The 19600-nt window shown below is 46.6% G+C and overlaps 1 protein-coding gene across 4 annotated transcripts in view; it reads left to right on the top strand.

Moving 5' to 3' along the window:
• Window positions 1-19600, top strand: part of GTF2H1 (general transcription factor IIH subunit 1) — a 412621-nt gene that overhangs the window by 190083 nt on the left and 202938 nt on the right. For all 4 annotated transcript variants that reach the window (XM_085648057.1, XM_085648055.1, XM_085648058.1 and 1 more), the window contains exons 9-10: window positions 8805-8892; window positions 9433-9521. In XM_085648057.1, coding sequence (XP_085504183.1) covers window positions 8805-8892; window positions 9433-9521 — 177 coding nt within the window. The remainder of the gene's footprint in view (window positions 1-8804; window positions 8893-9432; window positions 9522-19600) is intronic.

Here is a 19600-nt window from a genome sequence, read left to right as displayed (position 1 = left end):
GCAGGCTTTCAGGCAGACTTCTAATCATGCCTTAATAGGTTTTGTTAAACCTCTCCACCAGACCATTGGTCTGGGGGTGGTAAGTAGTTGTGAACTGGTAGGTCACTCCACACTCCTTCCACATGGCCCGCATGTACGCTGACATGAAGTTGGTCCCCCTGTCGGACACAACTTCCTTGGGAAAACCCACTCGGGTAAAGATTCCCATTAGGGCCCTAGCCACAACAGGTGCTGTAATGGTCCTTAGAGGTATAGCCTCTGGGTACCGTGTGGCATGATCCACCAAAACCAGGATAAACCTGTGACCAGCTGTAGTAGGTGGATCTAACGGACCCACAATGTCGATGCCCACCCTTTCAAAGGGGGTGCTAACGACAGGAAGTGGTTCCAGGGGAGCTTTCAGCTTCACCCCTGTTTTCCCGCTGGCTTGGCAAGACACACATGTCCGGCAGTAGGTGTCGGACGACACTTTCATCTGAGGCCAATAAAAGTGTGGGACAAGACGGGCAAAGGTCTTGTCTTGCCCCAGGTGTCCTGCCAATGGGATCTCGTGAGCCAACTCCAGAAGGAAGGCTCGATAACGTTGAGGGACTACCAAGGCTCGTGACGATCCATGTAGGGGTGCCTTGGGTACACTGTAGAGGAGGCCATCCTCCCAGTAAACACTGTAGTTCCCTTCAACGTTCCCTGCTGCCTGGGCTTCGGCCTGTCGCCTCAGTCCCTCAAGGGTAGGGCACTCGCCCTGGCAGAATTCCTCCCTGGTCGGGCCTCCCTCCACGTGCCACTCGGCCGGGATGGGTAGGTCCTCCAGTTTGGTGACATCCCCCACCGCAGACTCCTGGTCCACCACCTCCGGTGGCCTATCCGTCCTACGGGGTGCGGACGCCGAGGCAGGCTCCTCCTGTCCTCGGTTCTTCCCTTGATCGGCAGCTGGCTGGGCCTTTGTTCCAGGCTCCAGCCTGAACGAACTCCCCCTCCGGGTAGTCGCAGGCCCAGTCAGGTGTACCCAGCATCTCAGTGTGAGTCCGGTATTCCACCTCTTTCCAAGCATTGTGCTCCATGTCATTCCCCAGCAGACAATCGACTGGCACGGCAGGGCTTATGGCAACTCGAAGTGAACCTGCAACCCCTTCCCATTCAAAGGGAACCTCGGCCACCGGATAGTGGCCGGTTCTGCAGTCAGCCATCGCGGCTGGGTGGAGTACATCGGGAATTACCTGCTCTGGAGACACCAGTTGGCTACGTACCATAGTCATACTGGCTCCTGTGTCTCTCAGAGCCTCCCCTCTTTGGCCGTTGATGGTGACCCACTGCCCATACTTTACGGTATTTGCGGGCACCTGGATCTTAGGAACCATCTCCCGTTCTCCCAGGGACACTAAAGTGACACCCGCCCACTCCCTTCCCTTAGTTAAGGGCATCTCCTCCCCGAGCACTACACTAGCTACTCCGGGGGCCTTTCCTCCAATGGGAGGGGGTGGTCTTTTCGGGCACTTCGCATCTCCCTTATAGTGTCCGACGCCACCGCACTCGAAGCAATGGACAACCCTTGGCTGCTGACTCTGGCCAGGATTAGGGTTTCTGGGTGGGTTAGCCCTAGGGGTGAATCCTGTTCCTTTTCCTTGGAAATTATTTTGGGGGCCTTTAGAGAACTCCTTTTTCTTTTCCCCTCCCTCTTTCTTCTGGGGGGCGCCCTGTCCAGCCTTTTGAGTATCCCCTCCAGTCCCCCTTGTGGACACCCGGGTACTAGCCCAAATGTCCGCCTCCTCAGCAAGCTTCCGGGGATTGGTCAGCTTGCTATCCACCAGGTGTTGACGCAGTTCAGGGAAACATTTTTCGAGCAGGTGTTCCTTCAGTACTAAATCAAACAACCCCTCGTAGTTCCTCACTTCACTGCCCTGAATCCAACCCTCTAATGCCTTCTTTGCATAATCCAGGAAGTCCACCCAATTCTGTGTGCCCAGTTTGTGGCTACCCCGGAACTTCTGTCTGTATTTCTCGGGTGTTAGTCCAAACTTTCGTATGAGCGCCACTTTCATGGTGGGGTAGTGGGTCTGCTCATCCTGCTCTAGGGCCAATAATGCATCCCTACCAGCTGGAGGCATGTACCTGTACAATCCCGCTCCCCAGTACTTCTCTGGAACCCCATGGGCCCTTAATGAGACCTCATAGGCCGCTAGCCACTTGGCAATATCGTCGCCCACACCATAGCTAGCCACTATGTCTTTCGGCAAATAGGGTTTGGGTTCCCTGGTGAACTCTTTCTTCGCTGCCACCATTAGGAATAGGGTGTGCACCGGCTCGTAGGATCTGGAGATCTATCTCCCTTAACCTCCGCTCATGAGCCATCCTCTGTTCCTCCTTCTCTTTCTCCAGCCTTGCTAAGTCCCATGTGAGCTGTCTTTTCTCCCTCCGGTCTGTTAACTCCACTTCAGACAAGCCACCGCTAGAGGCACTGCTGCCCTTCCTAGAAAGTGTCCTGGGCCCCGCTAACAGGTTCCCCACCTCAGGTTGGTACAAACCAGCTCCCTCACTGTCGGGCTCTCTATCCCTGTCCTCCTCCTCAGCCTTGCTTTCTCGTCGTGCCTCCCCCCAAGCCCTTAAGCTGGTTTGGAGTGCACCCTTCTTTGCTCCTGGGGGACAATACACCCCCTCCCGCTGACAAAACTCCCTGAGTTGGGCCACAGTGTACGTTTCTAAATTCTCCAGTACAAACTCCATCTTGCCCACTCAGGTCAGAGGACAGTTATTTGCAGAAGCTATGCAGGGGGGTACCTTTTATAATACCTCCTCCCACCACCAGAGTAAATTTGGAAAAAACAAAAACTCACAATTAGGAAGTCCGCTTGGAGAAAACTCCCGGTGTAGGCCTATGGACTACCCACAGTTATTGTCGAGTATACGTAGGCACAGCTCTATCCCACCACTGAACACCAATTATGTTAGAAAAACACTCCCACACCGGAAGGGTGGTGGTGTTCTCCCAGACATACACTGTGGTAGCTTGGCTCGAGCGGTCGGGGGTCAGGCACCGTGCTAAGCATACGTCATACCCACACAATAACCATGCGTGCATCCGTTCCAAAAACGACACTACACCTTAAAAATTATACTGAAAATATATCTCTTTATCTTCTTTTCTCTTAGTTGCTGATTAATAAATAATAATACAATCACAGTACACAAGGCTTTTCCTGTAGAAGGGTAGGTCAAATAAATAATACTTCAACAATTCAATAAATAAGGTAGATCATAAATAATCAAGGCATAAATATAAGTGCATTACATAAAAGGCAATTAAATATTATGAGGCAATAAATACTGCGAGACAATAAATACTGTGCGACAATAAATACTGTGAGACAATAAATTGGATAAATACAAAGAATACAATACTCTCAATAAATATAGACCATCAGTACACTTTCAAATCAGGTCACATTTGTGAGGTACTATGGGTTGATTTGGCCCAATCACAGCTTGTGGTTATGTGGATGGCCTGAGGGTGTCTCACCTAGCTTGGATAAGGCGGAGGCTAAAACTGAGGTAGATCAAGGGTAATCTAGGAATCTGGCTCTCCCAAACTACACAACCCCTCACACAGGTCACTGTATCCGTCTCAGTCCACCCCTGGCACTCCCAGGCTGGTCCTAACACCTCTCTAGCCCATAGGATGGTCTCTTAGGGCTCCACAGGGCCTTTGGCGCCCTCTATTCCACTTACTGCCCTCTTTGTGAACTTCCGACTCCGCCGGAGTCGTGTCGACGCCGTGAGGCGGTTCCGGTTCGATGTCGCTAGCCGGCCTCGGCTCGATGTCAGTTCTTGTCGACGCCGTGAGGCGGTTCCGGATCGATGTCGGCGGACGGCCTCGGCTCGATGTCAGTTCCTGTCGACGCCGTGAGGTGGTTCCGGATCGATGTCGGCGGGCGGCCTCGGCTCGATGTCGCTGGGCAGCCTCGATTCGATGTCGGTCTCCGGCGTCACAGGGACACGATCTCCCTACTTCCGGGTGTCTCCGGAGTGCGACCTCCACTCCCGACCTCCGGTGCTCTTCCCTTCAGGTTCCGGCGACTCCGGAGTGCGATCTCCACTCCCGACCTCCGGTGCTCCTTTCCTCAGGTTCCGGCGACTCCGGAGTGCGATCTCCTCCACTCCTGACCTCCGGCACGATTCACCTCGGTCTCCGGCGACTCCGGAGGGCGGACTTCACTCCCCCGTCGACGCCGCACACTCTACCTCAGGTGACTTCCTCCTCGACCTCTGGTGTCTCCACGATCTCCGTCGGCGCCCTCTCTCGACCTCTGGCGGCTCCGGGTACGACGTCTGCTTTCCAGTCAGCGCCGCTTCTTCACCTCCGGCCCCAGGTCTCTAGGCTTCTCGGCGTCGGTCTCCAGGAAGATACCAATAGACAGGTCAGGAACTTGCTGTTCTTTACTTTCAAGGCCTGTTCCGGCTGTTCAGGTCCTTGAGTTGGTTCTTCTTGACTTTATCCCACACAGGGCTCCAGGCTGGGCTCAGTCAGTAGGGACTAGTATCAAGGGTGGGTTTCCAGACCCCACTCCAGGCACAAGTTTCCACCCCTGCTGCCTCACTCCTTCCTCCTTCAGTGTTGTGCTGCTCTCTCTTCACCAGTCAGGTGCCAACTCCAACTGTCAACTCTGACTTAGCTTCCCAACATTCTAAACCGCCTCCAACTGTCACAGGGTTCCAGAATGTCGCAGAAGGTTCTAGTAGGTTCCAGTGATGTCACAGGTGACAATGGGTGGCCACCATTTTGTGCTCCAGGCCCTCAGACAGAAGTTCCAGGGGTAGATAAAATGGCTCCCTGAATCCACATCAATACTAAAAAGTCTGGTGGTTCCCAAAAAGGAAAAAATACTAACAGGGTTTGAGGCAAAAGTGGGACAAAATAAATAATGATGAGGAGGGACCACCCAAAGGGCTGACAGGTCTAACAGTTAGGTTATATGTTGGTACTGCCATTGACAGCGCTCGCAGGCAATGGGTGGTGCAGGCTGCAGTGACCTTCCGGAAGGGCCCTGACACTTACTTTTTTACAAACTAAGCACTGTCTAGTGAAATAGTCTTTAGTAGCTCTAATAGTTTAAAAGTGTCCTTAAAAGAAAGATGAGATGTGCTTGACAACACAATATTGGTTGTGCAGTTCAGATTGAAGACAATGGAAGAGGTAGGGTGATTCTGGAGGGCAAGATTGATCTGTGAATGAAAGGAATTGAAAGAAACGTGATCATAGTGCAAGTGTTGATCTTCCTTCTTAAAATGTGAACCATCCCCTTTAGCACCTGGAAAATAAACTATTTGGATTAGAAAGGTTTCCTGAGGTTTAAATGTCATTATCTTTGTCTTGCCTGGAGCAACCGATTTTAAACCTGTTTATATAATAAACTGTTTTCATGGGGGTGAAGACATTGTACTTAAGTCAAACTTCAGATTCAGAAGGAGCCAATACAAGAAGTATGAAATTGAAGAATCCAGGTGATCTGCAGGGAATCATGATACTGCTGTTTTGAAAAGCAGTGTGCTACTAAATAGTTTAAAGATTATTAGAACATTGGAATGTGGAGCACTCCATTGTAGACAATGGAGTGCTCCGTGCTTCTACGGGCCGGTAAAGGCCCGCAGAGCAACATTCCAATGTTTTACAAAAGCCTCTCGAAGCTCGAGGGGATTTAAATCTCCTCGAGCTTCGAGAAGCCTTTGTTTAATTTATTAGAACATTCTGCCCTCTAGTGGCAGAATGTTCTAATAGCCTTATAGCCCTTCGTAGCAGGGCTATACCGCTATTAAAGTCCCGCTGCTTTTGTTAAAGTCCCTCGCCTTCGGCTCAGGCCTTTAACGCTGCAGCGGGCCTTTAATAGCCGGTATAGCCCGCTACGGCGGGCTATAAGGCTATAATATTTTCCAAGGTCTGGCTCTTAAGACCCAAATGTATAGTAAAGATTTGCTGAAGGCACTTGTAGAGTTGCAAACCTTGTAGGGTTGCTAAAACATTGATCCTAGGACTTGCTATGTAAGTCAAAATAGTTATGTCCACATAGGGAAGACATATGTATTCACAAGAGTGGAAGTTACTGGGTCTTTGTGGTCTTACCAAAAAGTTGGTTTGAGAACACTATATTACACATTTGCTTAGCATTACATGGCCATAGCTGATACAGCAGGTGGCTGGATATCGCTTGTACATGTACTTTTAAGTAACAGAGCTGAAGTTGGGAAATGGTCTTAATGTGGGTCTTTGTAGATTGTGAAAGTCCTTCTTTTTTTTCTCCTACATACTAACTCCTCCAAAACATCCATACAGATTCTTGGCAGGATTATCAATTTTTCCTCTTCAGTATTGAAAAAGAGAGATGAAGAAATGTTGATTGTAATCACGTAGGTACTGGGTTTGACATAGTTGCGCAACAATGCTAATTAAATGTCAGAAACCGAAATTAACAAACATCCTTGGCAGTAATATGGTTGTAATGTCAATCTGTTATAAATTTCATCTTACCTATTCATTTGCCGTTTTTTCCAAATCAGAATTATATTGAATCATTTGGGGTTCATGTGGCTAATATGTAGCATTATAGGAAATCCACTTGAAAATTCACAACATTTTGAAGTTATTTCTTGTATGTCTGCCCTAATCCTTCTTTTGTTTCTAGGGTGTATTGCTATGTGCACAAAAAATGTGTTCATATAGTTAGATTTACAATGTATTCAGTAGCAGAGTAAAAGGGCACTCTTACCCTAAGCCGCCATTAAAACAGTTGTGGATGCCCATTTTGCATTTTTATAAGCAGTATTTTCTTACTTTATTGTACCAAAGGTCACAAAGGATCTTGAATGAGGGCCCAACAAAAGATTTTACACTTAGAAATTTAGTTTGTGGTGGGCTGTGGCCTGTGACCGCTGAGCATGGCTGTGGTGTAACAGAACCCTGCATCCATTGGTCAAATAAAGTTGCAGTCCTTGCTTCTCCCAACAGTCCCATTTGATGATGATGGACAGTAATGGGGGGGGGGGCTGCAACAGCCAAATTGGCATCTGGGCACCATGGCAGCAGTAAAATAGGAAGGCACTGAGGTCAGTGGCGCGCAGTCCCTTGTTGGTCTGGCAATGACTGGCTGCTGGCAAATAGAAGATCTGAGTGGTGCTCTAGCTGTTGTCAGTTGGGCAGCCGGTTGTGTGAACTCCTGGTGTTGAACTGCGAGTGGATGTCTCCAGGCCCTCCTCATCCACTGTGTGAACAAAGTTAAAGAGTCGCCGCCATCACCTTGAGTGAGTGCGGTGGCTGTGGGTGGCAGCAGCGAGACACATAGATGTGATACATGATAAGTGGCTGCTGTATGGTCCTAAATTGTTTGGGGTGATGGCTCGTGCTGCCACTTTCCGGGAAATGGGTCGGGCTCCTGATATGCAGGCTCCAGCCTGATGGTCAGACCTACTGCACATGGCAGGAGTGCATCCTCTTCCTGCTTCAAAGAGGCCTTTGCTAAGACTGCATTTCCTCAAGGCAGTGTGGACAGTTAAGGCCTAAGTCTGGGAACACCTATAAGCCATGCTGAGGCACATTGGAGTATATTGCCAGCACCAGACTCCTGTGGATAGGTGGATTATGTTTAATTCATTGAATTTTTGCATGGCCCTGACCTGGATTGAACTGGGATGCTATCTTGTACCTCTACAGTGTGAAACACACTGCTGTTGTCCATTGACCGGCACTGATTGTGCACTGCAGACTGCCACAGCAGTCCTTATATTAGAGCTGCCTTCCCAGGTACATACATTTTTTTGCTGCCTCAGCATGCCGGAACTCAGTGAAGACCGTACAGGGCCTGTTGGGGGTAATCTGATTGAGGATACTTCAAGCTTATGGTGATTGAGAATTTATTTGAGCACCCTAAACTGGGCGATTGTTACCAAGGAAGAAATATGGGCAAAGCAGATGCCAGATAGGGTAAATTGTCATTTGAGGAATATGCTCACCTACCCCTTAACAATAGTTGACAGACTTGGTGTTTTGGAATGATATAATGGAAATATTTGTTAAGCTCACGCTGATTACTTCCTGCCCCAAGGATAGTTGGGAGTCTGAAACATTATCTTCTGGTTAAGGTTATAAACTCAAGAGACTAGTTTGGAGTATGGGGACAGCCATATGTGCAATGATGGACTTGAGAGGACGCAAGATGACCATAATAAACCTGAGCTATCAGGAGTGGCGAGTTGATACTAATTTGATCGGAGATGGGCTTCATGATTCTGGGCCAGTATGGGACATGTTGCCTTGAGTTATTTCTCGTCTGCAAGCCACTTTAGTGTGATATGCCATGATCTGATTTATTGTAAATCAGTAGAAACACATACGGATGCTCGTTGATGTAAATGCTTTTGTGCCCACCTGTACTTAATTCTTTTTTGGTATGTGTTTGTTGGTACTTAAGTATATAGTAATGGAGAAACAATCCATTCAAACTATTAGAATGGATTTGCAAAAGCCTTGCTTTTGTCAGAAGTTAGTATAATCTCTAAAAGTATACATTAAAAACTGTTTTTTTTGCCATTTTTGTTTTATCCTAGTTTTAAAATGCTAAGATTTACAGCTGCTTTAGACTTTGAACAACACAACAAGTAATGTCCCTTTCGTTTAAGAAGAACCCTGTGCTGCATTCTTCCAACACGATAAGCTAGTGTGTATTAGACTTAGTTTGAAGTGTTTTATAATAATGTTCATATCACAAAGTAGTTTGACAAGACCTTGTTTATCGTTTCACACTTTTTTCTTGCTATTCAAGGGATGCTCAAAATGATCAATGCAGTGAGACCAGCAGTACAGATGGCAATTCTAAGGATTCAGACTTCTTTCAACCGCCGTTGAAGAAGGTATTGACAAAATTGCTAGATAACCGCACAAACATGTACTATGAACCAGCCCTATATCTGAGACCTCGTAGTGGGACACTAAAATTATTGACCAAGTCAGACATTTACCACAGCATACTCTGTCGCATTGATTCGTGCTCAATTGTTTTTATGTAGTTTGCCTGAAAATTGGAAATTTGGTATTGGAGCGCTTTACAAAAAGAAAGCATGTGAAGTGATGCTTAAATGCTTTGCTTCACAATTGTACATGACATGCTCAGCAATATGTAACATGCATATTTAATTAAAACATAGGTCAAAAGGTTAAGACCCACTGAGTCACTTAAAATATTCTTGGTCCTCCGGTAAAGAGCTCTTTTAATATGGCATCCCTCTATGACAAGCATGCAGATATATGAAAGATATGAATGCTACCAAACATTCATAGGAAACTTACTTGTTTTAATGTGGAGCAGGTTGAATGTGTAATTTATTTTAACCCAGTTGTAAAACACTTTTTTCAGTTGTATAATGTTCTTACATTCAAAATGTATTGTTTAGGTGAAATTGCAAGAATCCATAGAGTATGAAGATCTTGGGCAGAAAAAACACACCAGAACAATTGCACTGAATTTAAAAAAATCAGACAGGTATGTTCCTGTGTGATATTATTTCTGATGCTAAAAACATTGCTTAATTCCTTTCGTTAGTAGCCATCTGTGACACGTTTGTACCCTTTCATGCATATTTATTTACTAGAAAGCATGGTATTTTTTTTTGCACTGCATTATGCACATCATCCCTTGTAACACATGGTTCAAAGCATCTGTGACTGTAGATACGCATGCTTTACATATTTGTCATCCATTGTTTGGTCCGGATGTTTGCAAGTTGTTTTTCTTCAAGAAAGTCTTATGAGTCCCGACGGAAGGTGACTCCTCTTGGTAATACTGCGCATAGGCATCAACTCCATTGTTAGACTGTTTTTGTTCTGCCATCTGGTTCAGCCGTGTATTATGTAGCTCTGGAACAAGACAGTTTTGGGGATCCTTTTAGTGCGTAATCCACTCGACCCTCATTGGTGTTATTTCAGATGCGTTTTCACTTCTTTGTGTATCGAAATTCAGAACCCTCTTTGTTCAAGTTGGCAAGTTTTGCTCAAGGCCTGCGGGCATTGCCTTTCCTGGTTTCTTTACATCAATTTGTCTCCATTGATGATACTCTGGTGATGGAACGGTCTCTGTTTTGAATCTGCCCCCAGTGCTATTTTAAGTACCCTCAAACTCACCTTCATGAGGTATGCAACCTGTGCTTGCCCCCCGAGCACAGAGAAGATTGTGAGGCCTGTGAAGGGAGCTCGAACACACGCTTGATATCTTCAGGCAGGAAGATATCCAACAAGAACAGTAAGATTTCGAGGCTTCTGCGGCCGAAGAAGAGGAAGCCTTTTCAGTCGAAGACTTTAACTCCGACTTAGATCTTCAAAGCTGCAAAGATGTATCTAATCCCTTGCTGATTTGAAGGTGCGTCTGACGGACCCTTGCTCCTGGACTCTTGGCCTTGGGCTGTTGTACTGTTTTTGAGCCCACTGTTCGCCGAACCCACTTCATTGGAATTGCCGCTGGGGAATCTGTGGAGAGGCTGTGCAGTCTGTGTTGTGCTGGGGCTCTTGGGCAGGGCTGCGAGCGTTTCTGCAGGGACTCCGTCTCCCAGGAGTCCCTGCCTGGCCGATTGAGAACACCTGGCCCGCTCTCCCTGTCAGCCCCGCCCCCTGCGCGTCACGTCTGATCTATAACAGTGGAGCTTACTTCCGCTGCGCGGGAGTGTCCCGGGAGAAGCCCGGGACAAGGGCGGGGCCGTCAGGGGCTGAAGGAGGCTGGGCTGGGCCCGCTCTCAGACATTGCGCCCTCTGACCACTTGTTACAGTATGTTCCCTGTATCTAGAGGCCTCTGGTGTTTGTTTATATAGTATTGTTCTTTTTAAAGTTCGTTGGCTGCAAAGTATGTCTTCTCCTTCAAATACCACTGCCCAGATCTCTACTCAGGCCGAGGTGGGGTCAGCCACTTTGGGTCCTCTAGACAAATACTTTAGTCGGGTAACCCTAGATATTGACAAAGAGATCGCTTTGGCGGAGAGGCGTGCCGAGCGTAGGTTATCTATTGAACTCCTCAAAATTCCTTTGGAGAAACGGCCACCTCAGGGTTTCCCGGTATTGGTTCCTCCCCTGTCATCCCTAACCCTGCCAGCTGTACTGGAAACGCCTTACGCCTTTCCCCCTTCACCAGAGTTGTTGGCTGGCTCGTCTGTGGGTCACGATGTGCCCATTTTGCCTTCTACCTCGTCCATTATACTAACTGGTTTACCTACAGGGCAGGTGACCACTGCCCAACCGAGTGTCAACTCACGTGGCTAAAACTAAACCAAGTAATAAAAGAAGTGCTGCCCCAAAGAAGTGCTATCTTCCTAAACATCCGAAAAAAATAAGGAAGGTTGGAATATGTCTATGCCCTTCCTGCGAGTCTATTAGGGCTGGCTCTGGTGGGGTTAAGATTGTCAAATACGGAGCTGTTCCGGCTAGTCCTGTATCTAACACGAATGACCCCTCAGCGATGGTGTTGACTGAGACCTTATCTTCTGCTCCACCCCTGCTCCACGAGTTGGAGAGGCTGATGAGGTCTCTCTTCACTCCTATTGAGGAACGAGTTAAAAAATTGGCTGATCGGTTAGATCATTTCGAGCAGGCTACTCTAGATAACTTTTTTTCCACCAAATCCTTAATCAAGTCCCACCCTAGGATGGGGGATAGTATCAATCTTCCGAAACCAAATGGTCAGGCAAATGGTGTGTCCATCGCTGAGCCTCCTCCCCCCGTAGTCAGCATTGCAAGTAGGCCTCAGTCGAAGGGACATATCCCCAAGACTAGTTTAGATTTATCGGACCGTCCAAGTAGTAATACCACTAAAAAAAACAAGCTGCCTGATACTGTGGCTATAGGTAATAAAGATAGCTCCAAAAGTGGCAATCCTGTATCTAATGGTTCCCAACCCTCACCAAGCATTTCAACACCTCGTCTTGGTGTTCCTGCTAGGGGTAACAATGACAGTTCCAAAACTAATAACACTGTATTGAATAGTTCCCAACTACCACCAAGTATTCCAACATCCGGTCCTGCTGCTCCTGCCATTATCCTGCCTAACACCCTCCCGATGAAGGCACCCCGTAGGATACCTCCTATGAATCTCACTCCAGATTCTTATCCTTTCGTGGGTGTCCTTACTAATGTACCACCTTTGTTGGCCGGGCAAAGAGAATCCTTCCAGATGCTAAAAAACAAGGTAATGCACTGGTTAAAGGTAAATAGACCTCTGCCCGGGGAAGTGGACGGGCTGATTATTGGAGTGAGAAGGACAGACTGGATAGGTTGTACTCCTAAGCACTTGGGGTGGGGGGGGGGGAAGAGTGTATAGTTGTTAATTTTCAAGATCCTAGGGTGGCACGTCTGATCACGAAGCAAAATTGGGGCACAAGCAGTGGTGGAATTGGTGTTGTTGATCTTACATTCTTTAATCCAAGACCAACAGGTGTTCAATTTGGTATGATCAGTGAACTAAGTTGCTATAACAATCTCCCCTCCCCAGGGTTTGTTCCTTTCACTGTACCCATACAACGGGGCAACTTTTATAATGGACCAACGTACAATCGTTTTGAAGTGATGAAAGATCCGGGGTGGGTTTATTGACCAAATTCCGATTATTCCACGAACAGTAGGGAAGGTATGACCCGTTGGGATATATGTGGGAAGCCTGTGTTAACTGTTTTGACTAAAAATGTGGAACCAAATGAAATGAGAACTGTTTGGTAGACTGTGATTTTGGAGGAAATATGTGGGGAGTATATTTCAATTTCTGGGGACTCTGAAAATAAGGAACTAATTACACTTAGCACTGTTGGCACCCAGGAGGTTGATCACAACACTGAGGATACCACCCGAGAGAGAGAGAGAGGGATATGACGGAATCTTAACAAATGACTTTGGGATGTCCTTTGTAGGAGCAGTACCCATAGACGGCCCCAGTCTAGGGAAGTTTTTTTCATGGAACATCGCGGGGCTGAGTAGCAAGTTGATGTCCCAAAACTGGATGGATTTCGTCAATGGCTTTGAAGTTTGTTTATTCCAGGAGACATGGGCTTGTGACCCTATATTTCTTCCTGGTTACTTACATTTTTCAATCCCGGCCAGTAGAGGCGCTAGGGGTCGACCAATGGGAGGCCTTACAATCTGGATAAGGCAATGTCTTCAAAAAACAATCAAAGTGGTGGATTTGGGTTGTAAGGACATCCAAATGCTAAGAATAGCCTCAGAAAAGTGGGGAGGGATACATATATACAACATCTATGCCAGGGGCAGTACCACTGGGAGTTCACCCATTCTAGAGGCTTTGTCCACTTTTTTGGAATCGCAGTCCCTGGGTAACAAAGTTGTAGTAGCTGGTGACCTAAATAGGACTTTCGAACCATTGGATAGTTCGGATGATCCCCTAGGGCAAGAGGAGGATACGCAATGGGGTGTTCCGACTTTAAATCTGGCTCCTGTTAAGCGGTGGACCAAAGATATATTACAACTGAATGCCATTTGCCTGGAACATGGGTTGAGAGCCCTAAATGGGAGGACGAAGGGCGATAGGGAAGGTGCCTGTACATTCGACAATGGTCATAACCAAAGTCGGATAGACTATGTCCTTTGCAGCCTCAATTTGTGGCAGTTGGTATGTGACATGAAAATCAAGGGTAGACTGGAAAGTGACCACAATCCCCTCTGTGTGACCCATAACTGGTGGATAGCCATATCGGGGAACCCTCAATTAAGTGACGGCCCAATGCCTATCATGGCTAATGACATGCGCAGACTTAACTGGCCGAGTGTATTGGCGAAACCACAATCTATGGACTTTATAAGTTCCGAGGTGGATACTGCAATCGCTGCTATGGAGGCTGCAAACCCCGTAATCCCACGTTCTAGGGAAATAACGGACATACACAATAAACTCTTTTCCCTTTTAAAACTGCATTTCTTGAGGTCCCGCAAGATAAATAGGAAACAACCACCCAAACCAGCTAGGTGGTTCAATCATCAGTGCAGGGAAGCCAGGCTAAGCTTGGGAAGAGCAATCAGGAATAGGGACAGGGCAGCGATTAGCGAGGCTAGGAAGCACTGCAAGGTTAGCGTATCGCTAGCAAAAAAAACATGGGACGAAAAGTATTGGGTAGAACTAAAGGAGGCCTCGGGGGCTAAGGATTCTAGGTTATTTTGGAATATTGTCAAGTGGGGTAGAGGTGGAACTCCAAATAAACCCGACAATAATGTCGCTGAGGGTGCCTGGGTGGATTATTTCAAACCCCAATATGCTGAGATTACCGAGTTTAAGGATGTGGAAGTAATTTCAGCTGTATTCCCCACTGGGAATTTATTTTCCCTTAAAGAAACTGAAGTTGCAATATGCTCTGCCCAAGGGGGAAGGGCCCCGGGTCTAGATGGGATACCCTCTGATGTTTTTATAAACGATAAGGCAAGGTGGGCTAGGTATGTATTCCTTTTGGGAAATGCTATTGCGAAGGGAACGGCAGTCCCAGAGTTATGGAAGGGAGCAAATATTATACCCATATATAAAAAAGGGGATCAGTCCCTCCCGGCCAATTATAGGCCGATAAGTTTGATTGCCACTATCCCAAAAGTGGTAGGGAGAATGGTGGTAAATCGACTAATGGACTGGGTAGATGAGAACAACGCCCTGTCCCCTTATCAGGCTGGTTTTCGGCGGGCTACAAGCACAGTCGACCAGGTGTTTCGCTTTGCTCTGCTGCAGTGGGGGACGGTGGTGCTTGGCGAGGGCAGCCTGTATGTTGCCTTTGTCGACTTGCGGGCTGCCTTCGACCTGGAACCGAGGAGAAAGCTCTGGGCAGTTCTGAGCGAAATAGGCCTTCCGGCTGAGTTACTCACTCTGATAATGAGGCTGCATGAGTGTAATTTCGCCAAAGTTCAGTGGGGTATGAATGGTGAATCATCTGCCGACTTTCCAAATGAACGCGGAGTACGACAGGGGTGTGCTATGGCCCCCCTGCTTTTTTCCCCATTTATTAACGGAATTGTGGCTCTGATGCTGGATGCCAGTGTCGATGCACCCTCGTTGGCGGGCCTCAGGGTTCCGATCCTGATGTTCGCCGACGATACGCTGATTTTGTCTAAAACACCGGCTGGCTTGCAGCGAGCTTTAAACATCTTCGATCTTTTCTGTGGGGAACATGGCCTAGAAGTTAACGTGGGCAAGACCAAGCTGATGGCCTTGTCACCAAAACGTAGACCCCGGCCTAAAATACTTCTGAACAACTGTGAGCTTGAGGTGGTTACTGTATTTACCTACCTTGGGGTGCAGATAGCAAACAATCTAAAATGGTCTCAACATATAGAAAAGGCGGTCCTGAGGCATCAACAGATTTCGGGGGCACTTCGGGTGGAACACAAAAAGTCTAAATCAAAGCCTATAAAACCAGTCCTGGCAGTATATGATGCCAAGGCTATTGGGTCTGCCCTATATGGGGCTGAGCTGTGGGGTTTCGAGAGGCTTCTCCCCTTGCAAATATCGGAGAATAGGTTCCTTAGGGGAATCACGGGTCTCCCTCAGAGTACACCATTAATCCCGCTTGGTCTTGATTTAGGGAGAAGATCAGTTAGTGACCGAGCGCGATTGCGCCCGATTCTCTATTGGAGACGCCTCTGGACTATCCCAGAGATACGGCGTTATGCAGAGGGGTTCCTTGCCATAATTAAAGCTGACACCTTTCATAAAATAGTCTGGTTAAAAAATCTTAGGACTGCTCTAGGTGACCTCGGCCTCTCCAATCTATGGGATAATCCATCTGGGGAACCCTTTCCAAGTAAAAACATAATTAAAAGCTTATATTGGGACTGGATAGATGGCAGACTCTGGAGTAGAACGAGATCGGACACAATGGCGGGGCGTTTCTTAGAAATCAAACTGTGTCCTGTATTGGAACTATCCTGGGACAGTATTACTAACCCAGGGGATAGGAAGCTTTTCTTCCAGTTAAGATCAGGTGCCCTTCCACTGACGGGTAGGTGGAGGAGTTCAACCACCTTGTGCCGCCCGGTTTGTGGTGCAACTGAGGAAAATATAGGTCACTTTCTATTCCTGTGTAAAGCTTATGCCACCCCAAGAAGAGTTTGGTTAGCTCCTGTTTGTAGAAATCTAGGGACAACCAGGGGTGTTGAGGCGCTACGAATTATTTGCACCACCACTGATATGCCTATTGTTCTGGGTACAGCAAAGTATCTGGGGTGGGCATGGTCCATCAGACGGAGGGCAATTTCTATTAATGTAATATAACTGGGGTAACCAGTAATCTCTGTGTAACTGTACACCAAAGATTTTTATTGTTTATGTATGCACAACTGTTTTAACAGTATATATAAATAGGAACATTTTTAATGTGATGTATTTTAAATGTATGTTTGTGCTTTTATGAGTATATTCCTCGAATAAAGCTTTGAATACAATACAGTATCTAATGGCTATGCTCAACACTCAGTTAGGGTTAGCCTACCCAAATACAGGCAGGATTCAAACATTTCAAACACTGCTACCACAGTTTCAAGCCAATCCATACTTAAGTCAAAACTTTCATGCACCTTTTGGTAATGATGGCATCATGCATAGCCAAAGTGCCTTATGCAAGGCTCAACATGCGTCTTCTACAAGAATGTTTAGTACGACAGTAGACTCAGTCACAGGGTCAACTACGAGATCTAGTGTTGGTAGACGCCCCCCCCCAATCACTCTGCAGTGGTGGAACACACAACTTGTTAAGGGAGCGGCTGTTCATAGACCCTGTTCCACAGGTCATGCTAACAGCAGGCGCATACCTCACTGGGTGGGGTGCTCCCCTACAAAATCTAACAGTTCAGGGTCTCTGGGACACCAAAACCCAGAACCTACATATTAACTACCTAGAGCTTCAAGCTGTTCTGCTAGCGTTGAAGGCAATTCTACCTCACATCTTAGGCAACGTTGTCTTAGTCCACACAGACAATATGACAGCTATGTACAAAAAAAGGGGGGGGGGGGGAGAGACACACACTACAGCTGTCGCGCCACTCACAGACAATTTAGCGTTGGGCATTATATCACAAACTCCATCTGTTAGCGGAACATCTTCTGGGCCCGGACAACTACTTTGCCGACCTTGTTTCAGCAAACCTGAGCGAGAGGCAACACATTGATAACAACTCTCGTAAAGCCCTGTCTCAAGGCAAAAGCTTGAGTTCTCTTTATTCCGCTACAGGGAGAAGACATTTTGCTCTTTTATTAGAGGTTTATAAGGCAAAAATCCCCTCAACCCTCCTATACGGAATAGAATTGATGGATTTAAAACACTGGGGCTTCCTTCACATGATTGAAGGAAAATTATTAAGGTCTTTAACCACCCTGAATTCAGCTTGCTCTACAGCCGCTCTTAGACTAGAATTTGGTCTGCGTAGCAGTTGGGTACAGGGCTTGTCTGCATTAGTACGTTGGGTCGCCAGCCTTGCCAGAGGAGAATTGGGGACTTTGAGATCCCTTCTTAAGAGTGAATTATTGGGAAGTTTTAAAGAGCACTCTCAAATTGTTAAGAATTTCAGAAAGGCAGTGGCACTTCTTGAATTAGATGAGAGTTCTATTTTTATTATTTCTTCTTCCCAACTAAAATCTCTTTTGAAACAGGCTTCCTGGTCTCTTTGCTTCAGGAGGGATAAAGAATCCATGATAGCTAAGAAGCGAAGTGCCCTATTGTGTAATACTTACTCTAGGAAGTTTGTTCAACATTATGTATTTTGGAATTTAACACATGGTATTCGGAGATTTTGGTTTCTTTTGAGGCAAGATTTATTGCCGCTTAATTCCCTCTTGGCTAAATGGTATGGGTCTTCCCCCCTATGTAATCTCTGTAATTTGTCAGCACAGGATCGTACTCATGTATTGTTTATTTGTCCTGCATTACGTTTACTTCGTTTAAGGTGGTTAAAATCAATCTGTCTACAATTAGGAATCCTTGATGCGAATTCCTTTTTAAAAGCTTTGTATACCCCTCCCAATGAAATGTTTTGCTTCAATATTTTTAACTTTTTTAAAGGTTTTTTAGATATTTATTGATGAAATGAGGAGGATTGTGTCATAGTATGCCCTTTTCGATGGAGAATGTTGTAATTGTTTATTTTTTCTTTTTATGGAATATGTATATGTATTTTGTATACTTTGTTTGTGTGGCCCTCTTTGTAGTGCCAAAACATAATAAATAATAAATTGAAATTGAATTGCCGACCTTCTCAGCAGGATGTGGCAACTAGTCCACGAGTGGGAAGTCCACCCATAAGTCCTCCTTCCATACTTCCGCAAATTGGGGTTTCCACAGATAGACCTCTTTGGGACAGCAGAGAACATAAAATGCCCAAACTTTGCCTCCAGGTTCCCACACTCTCTAGCCAAAGGCAATGTCCTGTGGCTGAATTGGCTAAAGAAACAAATGACTCTACATCCCTTGCCGCAACCACATCTCTGAACCCCTCCGGGAACTCCACCGGCTCCCAGTCGACCAAGGGATCATCTTCAAGCTCCTCACGCACTCCTACAAAGCCCTCTGACGCAGAACCAACATACCTGAAACACCACCTCTCATTCCACATCCCCACCAGACACCTTTGCTCGGCCCAGCTGCCCCTGGCCACCATCCCTTGGATTCATAAGACAACCCTAGGAAGATCCTTCTCCTACCTCGCCGCCAAGACCTGGAACACCCTGCTGACCCCCATCATACATCCCTGTCGCTGACCCAGTTCAGGAAGGATCTCGAGACCTGACACTTCGATTGACCACCATAGCGCAGACTGATCAGCAGCCCACCCCTTTCCAGTGCCTTGAAACCCTCACAGGTGAGAAGCCGTGCTTTACAAACCCTGATTGAGTGACTGCTCCCATGAGGAGCAGGGTCAAGAGTGATTTGCATATGCTGTGGATTAAACCCAGATCTTTGTGACTTGGGATGAATGTTTGAATTGTTCTGCATTCCTTCCATCAATTGTTCCTTTTGCCTCTATGGACGAATTAGTCAATAATATTTGCCCACACTTTTCCACCTCTCCCTCTTCTTCCATTTCTGGTTCGAAGGCTCAGACAAATGTGTCATAACCTCATTCTAGTACCTCCCACATGGGCTCGTCAACCATGGTTGACCACTACTTAAACTTTCAGTAGTTCCACACAAGAAGCTTCACCTCAATCCCAATCCTCTCACTCAGAACCATGGCAAAATCAGACAACCATACCCAAAGGAGCTAAACGCTGCTATTTGGTTCCTGAAGTCATAGATTTTGAACATATACATTTGTCAACCGAGTGCATGACCATTCTTAAGGAAGCACTTAAACCTACCACTAGAGCTTGTTATGCAGCTAAATGGAAAATATTTGGTATTTACTGTAATAACCAAAATATTGATCCACTCACTGCATCTGTTCAAAACATTGTTACATCTTGCATATACAACTCTCAGAGCTTATTTACACTTCCATACGTCTACATCTTGTGGCAGTGGCTGCTTTACTTCAAAACACGCAATACTTATCCTTGTTCAAATTGCTAGTTATTAAAGCTTTCATGGAAGGCCTTAAAGGAGTAA

Source organism: Triturus cristatus, chromosome 3_2, assembly GCF_964204655.1.
Source record: "Triturus cristatus chromosome 3_2, aTriCri1.1, whole genome shotgun sequence".
NCBI classification, from domain to species: Eukaryota; Metazoa; Chordata; class Amphibia; order Caudata; family Salamandridae; genus Triturus; species Triturus cristatus.
This window is presented reverse-complemented; position numbering and strand designations above follow the sequence as displayed.